Genomic DNA, 14,757 nt, shown 5'->3' on the forward strand with positions numbered 1-14,757 from the left:
TCTAATACAAGTTAATTCTTTATAGTAGAAGAATTATATAATGGAACCATATTATCGAAAGTAATTGGTAAAAAAAAAAAAAACGCTTGGTTTGTAAACAACACCTTAGCGTTTAAGAAAGCTAAAATAAGAACCAAACCTTCTTGTCATCATGTAGTATAAAGTACACTGGGAGACAAACATGGATTTAAATCTTGACATTTGCTGAGTTAGTTACCTCTCAATAGGTTGCATTTCCTCAATCTGCAAAATGGAGATAATACCACCTATGGTTATTATGTAACCGTATTACTATTTTACCATATTAAAAGAGATTTATCTGGGGCACCTGGGTGACTCAGTAGGTTAAGTGTCTGCCTTTGGCTCAGGTCATGATTCCGGGATCCTGGGAGCGAGGCCCGAGTCCTCTCCTTGCTCATCCCAGGGAGTCAGCTTATCCCTCTCTCTCTCTGCCCCTCCCCCTGCTCATGCTCTCCCTCTCTCTCCCTCAAATAAGTAAAATCTTAAAAAAATAAAAATAAAAAATAAATGAGATTTATCTAAGGCATACAAGCACAGTGTCTGGCACATAGGAAACACTGTCCGGAGGAGTTAGTGCTGAACATCCAGTAGTCCTGGATGTGTATTTAATATGACTGCGAAAAGAATAAGCCATTTGTTACTTTAACACTAGAAACAATCTTTTTAAATAGTCTTTACGAGACTACCCTTTTTCTAAATTTGGTTTTATAATGCTGCAGTGAAGTTCCAGTGTGATACGGGGGAGCAAAAAATATAAAAAGTTAATTTTTCCAACAATTTCCATTGTAAAGTGCATAATATGACAGATATGCCACAGAAATATAAAATCTGATGTTCAATGTGAAAAGCTTCTTTATTGAAAGAAAAAAATGCTGAAAAGCTAGAAATATGGTCATCTTTGGCATGCCAACTTTTGAATTTTTAGCTCTGAAGGCTCTAGAGAATAAATGAGTGATAAGGATGGGAACTCCTAAAGAAACTTGCACAAGAATGCAGTGTTTAAATAATTTCTCTATGCTACCCAATAGGATATCCAAGGAAAAGATGGGATAAATACAGAAAAGGAGAAAAAGTTTAAAGAGTAAGTAAACAGCAGGGTATAAATATGTAGGAAAAAGCCTATACAACGTCTAATGTTCCCTGGGGTTCACTCTACATTCTAGTTAGTAAGCCCAAGTAGGTTGTGTGGTGGTTGGGGTTTTTTGCAGGAGGAAGGGAAGAGTGCTTATTTGTTTGTGTGAGTAGAGGAGGATGTGCTGTGGTGGTGTGTGTGTGTCTTTTTCCCTGAAACAAAAAAAGAACTAAACAACTTTAAGTGTGTGACAAAAATTTTAGAGAGGGACTGATTTTAGTTAGTTTTGTCCTGTCAGTTGCCCTTTAAGCTCATGAAACTCAGTTTCTAGGAGATAAGATGCAAATCTGAAAATCATAACATTTTACCTTTATTTAGTTTACTTCTTCCTATAATCTCAAATATACAGAACTGGATTAGGACTCATCCTTGGTGTAACGTGACCAAAACTTTTAAAGAGTTATCATGGGACACAACCAACCAGATCTCCCCACTCAAAAAAAGTAATAACAGAAAAAATATTTATGTACATTTTTTACCACTTTAACATAAAAATACAAAAATAAGTGTTTTTCCAAAATTATCTATTAATCTGTATTCTGTACTTTTCCATGCAAATGTGGTTATTTAAAACAAGAGGACTAGTTAAGCAGCAATTAGTAATTAGTAAGACTAATTAAACAAATGTTAGAGAAGAACGTAACTACTTAGGTTTTATCCTCCAATACACAATTTAACTTTTTAAGCTCTTTATTAGATATTTAAATATTGTAGGCTATATTATTGTGTATTATTAAAATGCATAAATATAAGACTTCTAAAAAAGTTGTATACCTACAATAAGACTAAACAGGTATTACCTATATTTAATTTAAAAAGCTACTTTCTTTTTATTCCATGATCCCATAGGATATTTTTACCTTTTTGTGTTTCCTTTTTTAACAATACTTCTCTGATCTGCCTGCAGACTTCAGGACATCACCTTTTTTTTTGTTGTTGTTTTAAACCAAGTGGTATAAATGAATACAATCAAATACAAAATTCACTTTGACTTTCAGCTCTGTTCTTAACCTACATCACACTTACTTCCCTTATCAGTCCAATGTGATGACATCAAGTTAAGTATCTTTTCAGTAAAACCATTTAGGCACAGAATAATGACATTTTACTTACTAAAAACGGCATCTAAGAATTTACATATAGACTATTTGTGTCTAAAATGCCCATTTTAAACACTTCAAAACATAATGGACGTCACTAAAAGTTATACCTCTCTTTCTCAAGGAAAATGGTTTTAAAAACAGGTCATTCAAACTTGTGAGTGTAGTGTTAGTATGATTTGATATGGTGAGAAAAATAATGTGATTAAAATTAAAACAAAGCATTATTTAAATATTTTTTAAAAGACTGTGTGAAGGTAGATTCCAAATAAATTATAGTTTTAGTAAAGAAACTAAGAAAATCCTGTTAAGCTAACTGTCCCCTTCTTATGATATTTTTTTGAGTTCTCAACAGTCTCATTTCAAAAAAATTAGTCATTTTTTTTGACTGAGGTTTTTTTTATAGCCTACACATATACAACTCAGGTCAATCTGTCCTTTTCAAGGTTCCTTTTCTTTTAGCCTCTTCAAAGATCATTTAGTAGTTCTGGAAAAAAGCAAATAAATTTCTGTTTACTGTAATTCTTGTTCATATTTATTTTCAATGTTACTATTCTTATCACATTCTTTGAAAATATGACTTTACTGCATGACTTTACTGTCATCATTCTCATTTTCATTATCTGAACTTTTAGAAAACATGGTTAAAATATTCATAATGTTAAAAAGTCCCATCATAATACAAAGCACAGGACAGGAAAAGTAAAAGGAGGATTGTGAACATTCATGGTAACAATGCACTTAAGCCATACATGGAGTGCTACATGATGGAGAATTCACTGTAAAGAGTAAATAATGGCTACCAATATTAGAATCTAAGGGAAAAGACAGCAATGACTACTGAAAGTGGGAAATCCATGCCAGGGTCTTTTGACACTAAAATGTTGCCTTCAGCTCTGAATTCTGGAATCATGTATGGGTTTTGCATTTTTTCTCAATCTTCTCCATCCACTGCTAAAATCTGGGACTTCTGCGTCCTAGAGAAGGGTTTCCCAAGACTCAGGATGTGTTTCAAAGCTTTAAAAAAAGATTAACTTCAAAAGAATATTAAACTCATAGTTGATTTCTTACTGGAAATAATGAAAGCCAGAAAACAATGAAATACTATCCTCAAAATGCTGAAAGAAACTGACTTAAATAACTATTAATTTTTATTTTTCCAGTATTAACTATAATCCATTCTACTGGACTATGGACAAGAGAACTAACTCTATAACCTACTTTAAAAATTAACATAGAAAGACTTAGATATATACACTAAAGCTGTGTTTTTAAACAGCAGAAACTCCTGAATGTTTGCAGGGAGAAATATGAACAGCAATATTCAGAGCAAAAGTATAACAGAAAAGAAAGGGAAACAAACCAAAATGCTCATAAATATTACTGAAGGTAAATAAACTCTTGACTTCAGTAAAAATGAACTACACTTACATAAATCAACATGTATAAAATTCAATATAATAATGAGGGGAATAAAAGCAAGACATATAGTATCATTCCATTTGTATAAAGGTTAAAAACAAAGCTAAGCAAGATATTGCTTTAGAACATACATGTAGAGTAAAATGGTATGGGAAAGTAAGTGAATAAATACAGAAAACTGGCTTCATCAGGAAGTAAGGAAACAGGCGAACAAGTCAGGTGAAGACAGGTGAAGAATATAATAAGGATCTTCAAACGAACAGTAGATGTTCTATTTCTTCAGCTAGATGGGATATACAAATGTGTCTGGTATACTACTATTCTTTAAAATATGCACTCTTTAAAAGGATATTTCATTTGGTAAAAATATAAGCAAATGGACTAATAAGCAGTTTTCAAATAAAATTCACACTTAAAATTCAAATACAGGGGCACCTGGGTGGCTGAGTTGGTTAAGCGTCTGCCTACGGCTCAGGGTCATGATCCCAGGGTCTTGGGATCAAGTCCCGCATCGGGATCCCTGCTCAGCGGGGAGTCTGCTTCTCCCTCTCCTCCCCGTTCATGCTCTCTCTCCCTATCTCTCTCGCTATCTCTCTCTCAAATAAAAATAAAATCTTATTTAAAAAAATTTCATATACAATTTTTGTGCTAGTACGTATAAATTAAAAGGTATTATAGCATAGCCATTACAAATACTGGAGTGTGAGGAATCTTGAGGATTGTTGTCTCCATATTCATGAGAGATATTGGTCTGTAGTCTCCTGAATGATGTCTCTGTCTGGCTTTGGTATCAGAATGACAGTTTGGCAACCTGCGTCCTTCAAGGCATTTGCCCATATCATCTAAGTTGTCTAATTTCTTGTGATAGTTGTTTATAGTATTTGCTTATAGTCTTTTTTATTTCCATAGGGTTGGTGATGATGCCTCCTCTTTCATTCATGATTTTGGTATCTGTGACTTTCTTTTCTTTCTTGGCCAAGCTGGCTAAAGGTTTGTCAATTTTATTTTTCTTTTAAAGAATCAACTTTCGGTTTTATTGATTTCCATTATTGTTTTTCTGTTTTCCATTTCAAGGATTTCTATTCTGATCTTTACTGCTTCCTTCCTTCAGTTTACCTTGAATTTATTTTGCTATTCCTTTTCTAGTTTAAGGTGAAAATGTAAATTGTCGTTTTGAGTTTTTCTTTCTAACTAGGCATTTAAAGTGGCAAGTTGAGTTCTTCTTTCTAACTAGGCATCTAAGCACTGCTGTAATTGCATCCCATAAATTTTGATACACTGTTTTATTTTCATTCAATTCAAAATACCTTCTAATTTCCTTCTGATTTCTTTTTGACCCAGAGACTATTTAGAAATGTATTCATTTTTAAATATTTATAATTTCTCAGAACTCCTTCTGTTAATTACTAATTAATTCTACTATGATAAAAGGACATACTTTTGTATGATTTCAATACTTTTAAATTCAGAGCTGTTTATGGCCTAGTAAAGGGTCTATCTAACCTAGACAACGTTCCATGTAAGCTTGAAAATAATGTGTATTCTGCTGTTGTTAAGGGAAGTATTCATAGATGTGTAGGTTTAATTGGTTTATAGTGTTCTTTAATTCTTGTGTATCTTTGGTCATTTTCTAATTGTTCTATCAGTTACTGAGTGAGTACTGAAGTCTTCAATACCCACTTATTGTTGAATTGTCTATTTCTCTCTCCAATTCTGTCAGGTTTTGTCCTATGTATGTGGAGGTTTTGCTGTTGTGTTTATAACTGTTTTTAACAGTTATAAATCAAGGATCAATTGACCCTTTTATCATTATCAAATGCTCCTCTTTTCTCTAGTAACAATTTTTGTTTTAAAATCTATTGTCTAATATTAGTATAGCCACTCCAACTCTGTTTTGGTTACTGTATGCATGGTTTACCTTTTTCCATTCTTTTACTTTCAGTCTTTTGTGTCCTTGAATCTAGAGTGTGTGTGACCTTGAATCTTGACTTTGTCACTAGTATCTGCATGACCTTGGCAAAGTTAACTCAATTTTCTAAACATGAGTTTCTTTACCTATAAAATAAGGATAGTAATATACAAAAAGATTGTTATCAAGGTTAAATGAGATAATGCTTGCAAGGAGCTGTGCCTAGTATGAGTAATGAATATTCATAAGTATTACAAAAATTATTACTAATGATACTACCAAAGAAGATAAGAAAACAGTAATCAAAATAGAGCCTCACCTTTTCTGATAAATACTGTTCATATATTCCAACAGCAGCTGCTCTTAAAAGACCTTTGGTTTGGTTGGTTTGATGTCTTCCATCTTTCTGACGACTTAATAAAACTTCCAGTTGCTGCTGGGCTGTAACTCGGTATCCTTCCACTGTCATCCAGAAGAAGAGATGTGCTTGACCTCCAGTTTGCTGCATGTAATCTACCAAACAAAATCCATTAACAACATAGATATTAATGTCACACATTTTTGGGTGCATGTAGCCATATGACAAGTTAAAAAGGATTAAAGTTTCAAATACTTAAAACTCTACATTTTAAAACTGTTAAGCAAATGCCTGAGATGAAGAATGCTCACATCACAAATTGGTTAGGTTAAAAAGACCAGTTATGTGAAAAACAAAATGGATGTATTTATTTTTGAATCTCATTTTTCATGATAAAATTTCTAGGAGATAAAACTGCTACAGAAGGCTTTATCAAAAATAAACTAGTAACATTCGGCTTCTGTTCTCAATAAAGATTATTAATTATAATATTAATGTTCCTACAAGTATTAAAAGTAAGGACTGGGATCTTCAACAAGCCGTGTATTTATGTTTTTGGTCATGAAAATGAAAAATCAAGGAAGGTTACTAAAAATGTTCTCCAGATAAAAAGCAATTTTGATGTATAGTTGACCCCTGAACAATGCAGAGGTTAGGTTAGGGGCACTGACCATGCAGTCAAAAATCCATGCATAACTCCTGACTCCCAAAACCATAACGACTAATAGTCTACTGCTGACTGGAAGCCTTACCAATTATATAAACAGTTAATTAACACAAAGAACATTTTGTATGTACTACATTCTTAAAGTAAGCTGAGAAGAAAATGTTATTAAGAAAATCATAAGGAAAATATGTTTGTATTACTATACTGTATTTATCAAATAAAATCCATGTATAAATAAGTGAATCTGCACAGCTCAAGTCCATGTTGTTCAAGGGTCAACTATAATATTAACAAAATTAGTAAATATTTACATATATTAAAATGATATAAAAATAAAGTCCTTCTATTCATGCACAAAATGATACAAATAAGTTATAAACGTGTGTTGCTGATAAAGTACTCTTTCTCAAATAATTTAAATTCATAGACTCTGCTAGAATTTGAATAAGCAATATTTAACAAATACACATTTAAGTTATAATAAGCATTTCTTTCCTTCTAAACAAAATATATCTCTACCTCTATGATTTCCAAAAAAAGGAATACTTCAGAGAATGGGGAGTGGAGGAAAGACATATTTGACATGCTTAATATCAGATATTTAAAATTTAATAATATTTATAATTATTAAAAATTTTGAGGGCTATATTATTTTCATAAAATGGATTTACCTACCCATAAAAAATTGTAGTGCAACATTGTCTACAAGAATGCTGTCCAAGGGGACTGTGCAAAGTTTCCCAAAGTTTGCTGCCAGTTTCACAGTATTTATTTCCTAGAGAGAAAAGTAAAGGTAGGTTAATACTTCATCTATTCACTCATTAGGTCAAAGATCTCTACATAGATATAAAAATATTAAGTATTTTCTTGTTCATGTGGGTTCCCAACAGTCCCAGCCTAGAGAATTTCCGTTGCTTAGTAAATATGCATTAAAAGTATAAGCATTCACTTCTTTCATTACAAAATAATTCTAAATTACTAGAATTTCAAGTATTCTCTATCTCTACATATTCCAAATGAAAATGAACATTTTAAGAGGTAAAGGGGATGTTTGGAATGCTTACAATGTCCAAGAATAAATAAAGCCCAACACTTTCAAGTATAGACTGAAGTCTATCCACTGAGAGAACAGAAAATATCCCGAAAGAGTAATTTTTCTTCTAACAGAATACTCTACCATCTTTTATAGAAAATGTGTTTCTTCTCAGACTACCTAAACAGTAAATTATATTTAGTTTTCAAAGTAATAGAGCAAGGTAACTACCTATACATGAAAAAAATAAAAAATTAAAAAATAAAACATAGGTTCAAAATTTAGAGAGTCTAGGGATGCCTGGGTGGCTCAGTTAAACATCTGCCTTCAGTTCAAGCCACAATCTCAGGGTCCTGGGATGGAGTCCCATGTCGGGTTCCTTGCTCAGTGGGGGGCCTGCTTCTCCCTTTCCCTCTACCTGCTGCTCCTCCTGCTTGTGCTCTCTCACTCTCTCTGACAAATAAATAAATAAAATCTTCAAAAAAATTTGTAATCTACATGACAAGCACTGTGCTATGTATATTATATACATTATTCTCCACAACAATCCTATTCGATAAATATCACCCACCTCACTTAAGAGGTAAGAAAGCTGAAATCAGAAAGGCTGCCTATGATCACAAAGCTGCCAAGAACGACTCAGTGTTTTCAAAGCCTGCAGCCTCTTCCATAAAACCCCTATGTTTCTGTGTCACCAGTTTCTCTGCATTCCTAAATCCGTATTTCACAATCCTCTATTTAAAAAAGAAAGATCAGAGGTGCCTGGGTGGCTCAGTCATTGAGCGTCTGCCTTCAGCTCAGGTCATGATCCCAGGGTCCTGGGACTGAGTCCCGTGTCGGACTCCTTGCTCAGTGGAGAGCCTGCTTCTCCCTCTGCCTCTGCTCCTTCCACTCATGTGCTCTCTCCCTCTCGCTCTGCTCTCTCTCTCTCAAATAAATTAATAAAATCTTTAAAAAAGAAAGAAAAGAAAGATCAGAAGGTTTTTCTGAAAGACAGGCTGCCTTAATTAGGGGCAGATCCTAAATTAGATGTAGGTAGTACATAAAGGAGAAGGAAAAGAACTTGAGAAAAGGGGAAAACTTCCTCTCTAAGAAGTATTTCTCTTCATATAAATACTGTATAATAATAGATAACTGACTTAAAATGTCTGGCATAAAGCAACCTGGTGCCAGCACATGCTTTCTCCTAAGTCTTCTTTCTTCAAACTTATCACCTCTTTCTCTTTCCCAGAAGCAGCTCCACATATATGAAATGCAGAAGAGTATTCACTATATCTTTATTTGTAATAAAAAAGATAAAGGGCCTTCTAAGATTTCAAGATGAGTAGTATGGTTAAAAAACTTCATCTCTGTGGAGATTCTGACTTTTCTTCCCAAGAAAAAACACTGTATGACCTGAGCTACTAAAAAGGTAAAGCTTGATACTCAAAAGAATTGATGGGCTTCAAAACAAAGTATCTAAATTTTAAAGGGATTTGCTATCAAAAGGGGTGCCTTGGCTCAGTCGGTTGCGTGTCCAACTCTTGATTTCGGCTCAGGACATTTTCTCAGGGTCCTGGAAGCAAGCCTTGCCTTGGACTCCACACTCAGTGGGGAGTTTGCTGAAGGATTCTCTCTCTCTCTCACGCTGCCCCTCCCCCTGCTCCCACACATACACATGCATGCACGCTCTCTCTCTCTCTCTCAAGATAAATAAATAAATCTTTTTTAAAAAAGGTATCTGGACAAATACATTTTAAATAATGATGCTGAAAGATCACTAATTCTGAGGCCTAGACAAGGTAAACTAATGAGAAAATAAGCATAAATAAAACCGTTTCGTTCTTCTATACTGAATGTGCATGGGTATATAATTTTAAAATACAGTTAACTGAAACAAAGATATACATACATTTACACTCAGGTATATGACAAATGTGGGCCTCAAGTAATGTGAGTTATAATTAATCCAGCAACTAAACTCAAGATTTATAAAAATAAGTCTTCTATTCCTTAAGAAATTTAAATACATTGTAATACTACGAGCCCAGAGTCACAACAAATTTCCAAAATAGAAAACCAGCCAAAAAAAAAAAAAAAAGAAAAGAATTAACTACACTAAAAACTAAGGTAGTAAAAAAAGCTCTTTTCTGTTAGTAAGGCCTTTACAAACAGAAAAATCTCTGCTCTTTTTTGAGGTAAAACCCCTCCAAACAGCTACTTACAATCACTGCTTCTAATTCATCTCTTCCCATTTTCTCCTGGACCAGCTCCAATAAGGGTTTCTCTCCGCTACTCCAAAATGCTATTATCAGATCACCAATATTCCCCTGCTGGCAAATCTAATGGTCAATTCTAAGTCTTCACCTTACTCAACTTATTAGTAGCCTTTGACATACCTGATCTCTCACTTCTTTAAAAACTTTCTATAGTTGGCTTCTGGAATATCACACTCCCAGGTTTTCCTTCAATTTCACCAGCCACTTACTGTTTATTTAGCTAGATCTTCCACCTTGTCTTAAACTCTAGTAACTATACTGCCTCTGGACTAGGTCCTTGGTTATATTCTTACTTACATTCACTCTCTTAGGTAACTTCATCCAGTCTCTTTACTTTAAATAAACATCTAATAATACATCACCGACCTTTCCTTTGAACTACAGAGTTTACAAGCTACTGGGTCTATCTGAGTGTCAAACAGGGATCTCAAGCTAAAACATCCAAAATTTGATTCTCTCTTTCAAACCTCCTCTTTCCTATATTATCCATTTTAGTAAACAGCAACACTATTCATGCAGTTGCTGAGACCAAAAATTCTAGCAATCCTCAAGTCCTTTTTTGTCCTTTCTCACTCCATATTTAATCTATTAGCAAATCTGTTAGTCTTATATCCCGTCTCTAATTACTTCTCACAACCTCTGCAGACATCTTACTGGACTAAAGCCAACAGTCTCCTAAATGATCTTTCAGTCTCCATTCTTGTGCCCGCTGCAACTCCACCACACTCTAAACATCACAAAGAGCCCAAGTAATTATTTTAACTAATAAGTCATATCATGTCACTTGCCAGCACAAATCTCCAATGGATTCCCATCACAATTAGAATTTTTTAAAAATCTTACTATGGTAGATAAAACCATGTATGATCTAACCCCCACGGTTCCTCTCCAATTTCATTCCTACTATCATCCCTTCTCATTCATTCCATACCAGCCAGGCTGACCTACTCTAACTCACCAAACATCTTCCTATCTCAGGGCTTTTGCAGATGCTTTCACCTCTGCCTCAAAGATTCTTCAAAAAAAAAAAAAAAAAAAATTTCTCAGGACTCTCATTATTCTATCAGATTTCTCTAAGCTCAAATGTAACCAAATCACTCAGCATCTATCTAAAATATTCTATCCCTCTACTTTGCTTTACTTGTTATTTTTTTATATTTACTTGTTTTTAACACTTTTAACATTTTATATTAATTTATGTACTGGTTTATTTTTGACTCTGCAACTAAAATAGAAGTTCTATGAAGAGAGAGCTTTTTGTCTATTAGGTCCATCTGAAATGGTGCCCAGTGTATAAAACTATATAAATGTTAAATTTTGAATAAAAAATGAAAAGATAAATAAACCAATAAATAAACTCTTTCATTACTGTGGCATTTTACAGGAAGCGTTTTAACCTCTTTGGCTTTAACAAATACTTATAATACTATAATGTATAAGAGAAATTTTCCCTACAAGTCCTTTTGTGGAGGGCTGCACTGGCTAATATTCCACTTCTTGTCATTTGCTAGAGATTTAAGTGAATATAAAGTATTTATAACTAAACATTAATCTGAAAGTACTTTACTTACTTTGCCTGACTGCAATCGCTGTATTCTTGAGTCACATACTTTCTTTACAAATAATAAGCTATTTATTTGATTCTTGATAGTGTTGATATCTAAATACAAACAAATTGATTATGAGCTAGTGGTAATGTTATTTATGAAATACTTTAAACATGTATATATTGTAATTTAACATAATAACCACGAACACAGCAAACAATAAAAGAAATAATCTGAAATTTTATAGTGAAATTATTTAATTAAAATTAAACCATGCCTATTACTTTTACTTTAGAGATAATTACAATATGAATAGCCTCACATTCAGAAAATTATAATGCTTTTTATTCTTAGCACATGTTAACATAGTAAGAAAGATTTAGATTTAGATAAGGTGAAAGTAACTAATAGCATACAATGACATTTAGGTAAATTAAAGTTTTGTGTAAAGATATAGTAATGATTAAAGAAGTACAACATTTCTATACTTAAATGACTTCCTTACCATCACCAACTGTATCTAGAGATCGAAGATACTGTAATTCTTCTGCTGCTTTATCTCTGACCGCTTCTAGCTCTCCAATATTGTCACTCAATTTAATAATGTTCATAAAGGCCTCATAGTTGCAATTAGAATCACGGATCTGAAAACAAAGTTTAAAAAACAGGTGGGAGAGGGACTCACTTAGTAAGGAAAAAAAGCACCTTCAGTGCCTAGCACATTCGAGGTAGGCACAATCTTACAGCAAGTGTTTATGCCAATGCTTTCAAGAAAACAAAATGAAAATCTCTGTACTCATGGTCCCAAAGAAAGGTAGAGGAGTAGACGACGAGATTAGTGGCAATGGAAGGCCAATCTGGTAGGGTACACGTGGTAGCTTTCACTCTGAGTGGAATGAAAAGTTACTGGAGGGTTTTAAACAGAAGAGTGGCATTCTCTAACCTAAATTGAACAGAATCAATGTGATGACATAAATAACTGTTATTTTGGGTTTTTTTTCCCCCAGCCACGTGCTGTTTAAGAACAGGAATGGGAGTTGACAGTTGAGTTGAATTTAACCAGAGTGTGGTTTCACCAAACAAATAAAGTGAGAGAAAAAAGTACTCGAGGATATTATAAAGTGACTAACCACTATGACTGCCAATAATACTTAAGTAAAACAGCAAGGGAAGCTACGAAAAGGCAGAAGACTTGGGATACTGTCCATTCTCTATAAGGAGTTGAAGAACTGGGAACTGCAGAAGTCCAGAACTAGGGAAAAACTAGCTAATACGCACGTGAAAAGATGCTCAATATCATTAGTTATCAGGCATATTCAAGTTAACCACAACAAAACAGCAATGCCAAATGTTCATCAGATTGTGGAGAGATGAGAACTCTCAAATGGTGCTAGGGAAGTGCAAAATTAGAATACAACTTTATAAGACTACTCGGCAATTTCTTTCACTTTATGTAAATTTTACTTCAATGATTAAAAAAAGGTATGTTATTAAAGACATGATTTTTCTAAGAATACATTAAGAAACAGCTGTCCATTTATCTGCTCTAGTTGAAGATAACAACATGAGTTAAGAAATAAGACTTATCCTTAATTAGTTTGTATTTAAAAAAAACCACACACTTAGAGATGAATAATGCAAATCCATCCATACTATTTTTAGAAATGACTTAAAACTTAAAACTACTGTTGGGTAACTAATATTTTATAGAGAGAAGATATGTTACTACTAGACTGCACTAAACTTTTCCGTCCAAATAGAAATGAACTATATGGTTAGATACCATTAATATAACTGAACTAAGAAGAAGAACTGAGCTCATTTTGATATTTATAATACCAATGCATACAAGGTTTCCCACACAAATAATGTCAAAAGACTGTAAACCAGACAACAAAGTAGGCTAAAGATCCTTTATTGATAAACTCTGCTCTTTTAAATATATTTTCTGATATTGTACTGAAAAATGAAATAGGGATCAACTCCTGTTCCTTAAATAGCAAAAAGACCCAAGCATCATACACAATAGTAGTATTAATCCAACTCTGGGGAGAACAAGTAAAGATTTGGTGGTTTGAATTCCTTTTAGAGCATGTGTTAAATTCCACCCCCCTAAATGTTTACACCATATATTTAATTATATAATTAATACAAGTTCAGCAAAAGAAAAATTGAAAGTTAAAGAAAAAATATATAGGAAAAGAATAATTCCTAATCCCAGGAGTGAGAATAACCATAACATTCTGGTGAACAAGCATCCTTTTCTGTACCACCAGTAAGATTATACAGTATTGTATCCTGATTAAGGTTAGTATAAAACATCCATTTTATTATGTTATAAAAAAATCTCCTAATACCATTTACCCTTAAAAAAAAAAATTTACCCTTGTTTCATTACTGAAATGTTTTTAAATTTTACCTATTTTCCTATTTCTTAAAAAATTAACTTTATTATATAACCAATACTCCCTATAAAGTGAAATATATAAACAAAAGAGGAAAATTAAAACATTCATAATCCTACCTCTCTATTAAGATTTCAAACAGTATATACACTACCAGAATTATATAGTCATTAATAAAACTATAATTACTTGTATATTTATTTTTAAAAAGCATTACCTACACACACATCACCTTTAGTTATCCTTTTCACATAAAAAATATAAACATCTTCGGCGCATGGGTGGCTTAGTCAGTTAAGCCTCTGCCTTTGGCTCAGGTCATGATCCCGGGGTCCTGGGATCACGTCCTACATCAGACTCCCCGCTCGGCGGGAAGTCTGCTTCTCCCACTGCCCCCTCTCCCACCACCCCCCCACCGCTCAGGATCTCTCTCTCTTAATAAACAAAATCTTTAAAAATATATATGTAAACATCTTTTCATATTCAAGATACACTACCATCATTCTTTTTAATGGCTTCATGTATTCTATTGTATCAATATGCCATTACTTATTAAACAAATCCTCCATGTAGAACACTTAAATTGCTTTCAATTTTTTTAAAAGCAATGTTGGCACTAATGTCCTTAAATATACATTGTTTCAAACTTACTTATTATCACTTTAGAATAAATTTCATGAGTAGAACTCCTAACCAAAAGATATGCATTCTTAAAAATTTTAATTAGGCAGATAATGCATGTTTTTAAAGCTTTGGTAGAGCCCAACAGGATGCTAAAAAAATTGACAAAGGAAAAGAAGAATCAAGTTGTGTGACCTCCATAAAAGGCCCTAAGAACACAAAGCTAACAAAACCATTTCTGCCTGTAGGTAACCCACAATCTGGTGGGAGAGACAAAAATTGCT

The 14,757-nt window shown here is 33.3% G+C and overlaps 1 protein-coding gene across 5 annotated transcripts in view; it reads right to left on the reverse strand.

The window, feature by feature from the left end:
• Positions 1 to 14,757, reverse strand: part of SNX13 (sorting nexin 13) — a 133,164-nt gene that overhangs the window by 37,917 nt on the left and 80,490 nt on the right. For all 5 annotated transcript variants that reach the window (XM_027573209.1, XM_027573210.1, XM_027573208.1 and 2 more), the window contains 4 exons: positions 11,953 to 12,091; positions 11,472 to 11,560; positions 7,285 to 7,384; positions 5,904 to 6,097 (listed from right to left, as the gene is read on the reverse strand). In XM_027573209.1, coding sequence (XP_027429010.1) covers positions 5,904 to 6,097; positions 7,285 to 7,384; positions 11,472 to 11,560; positions 11,953 to 12,091 — 522 coding nt within the window. The remainder of the gene's footprint in view (positions 1 to 5,903; positions 6,098 to 7,284; positions 7,385 to 11,471; positions 11,561 to 11,952; positions 12,092 to 14,757) is intronic.

This window comes from Zalophus californianus, chromosome 12 (assembly GCF_009762305.2).
Source record: "Zalophus californianus isolate mZalCal1 chromosome 12, mZalCal1.pri.v2, whole genome shotgun sequence".
NCBI lineage: Eukaryota > Metazoa > Chordata > Mammalia > Carnivora > Otariidae > Zalophus > Zalophus californianus.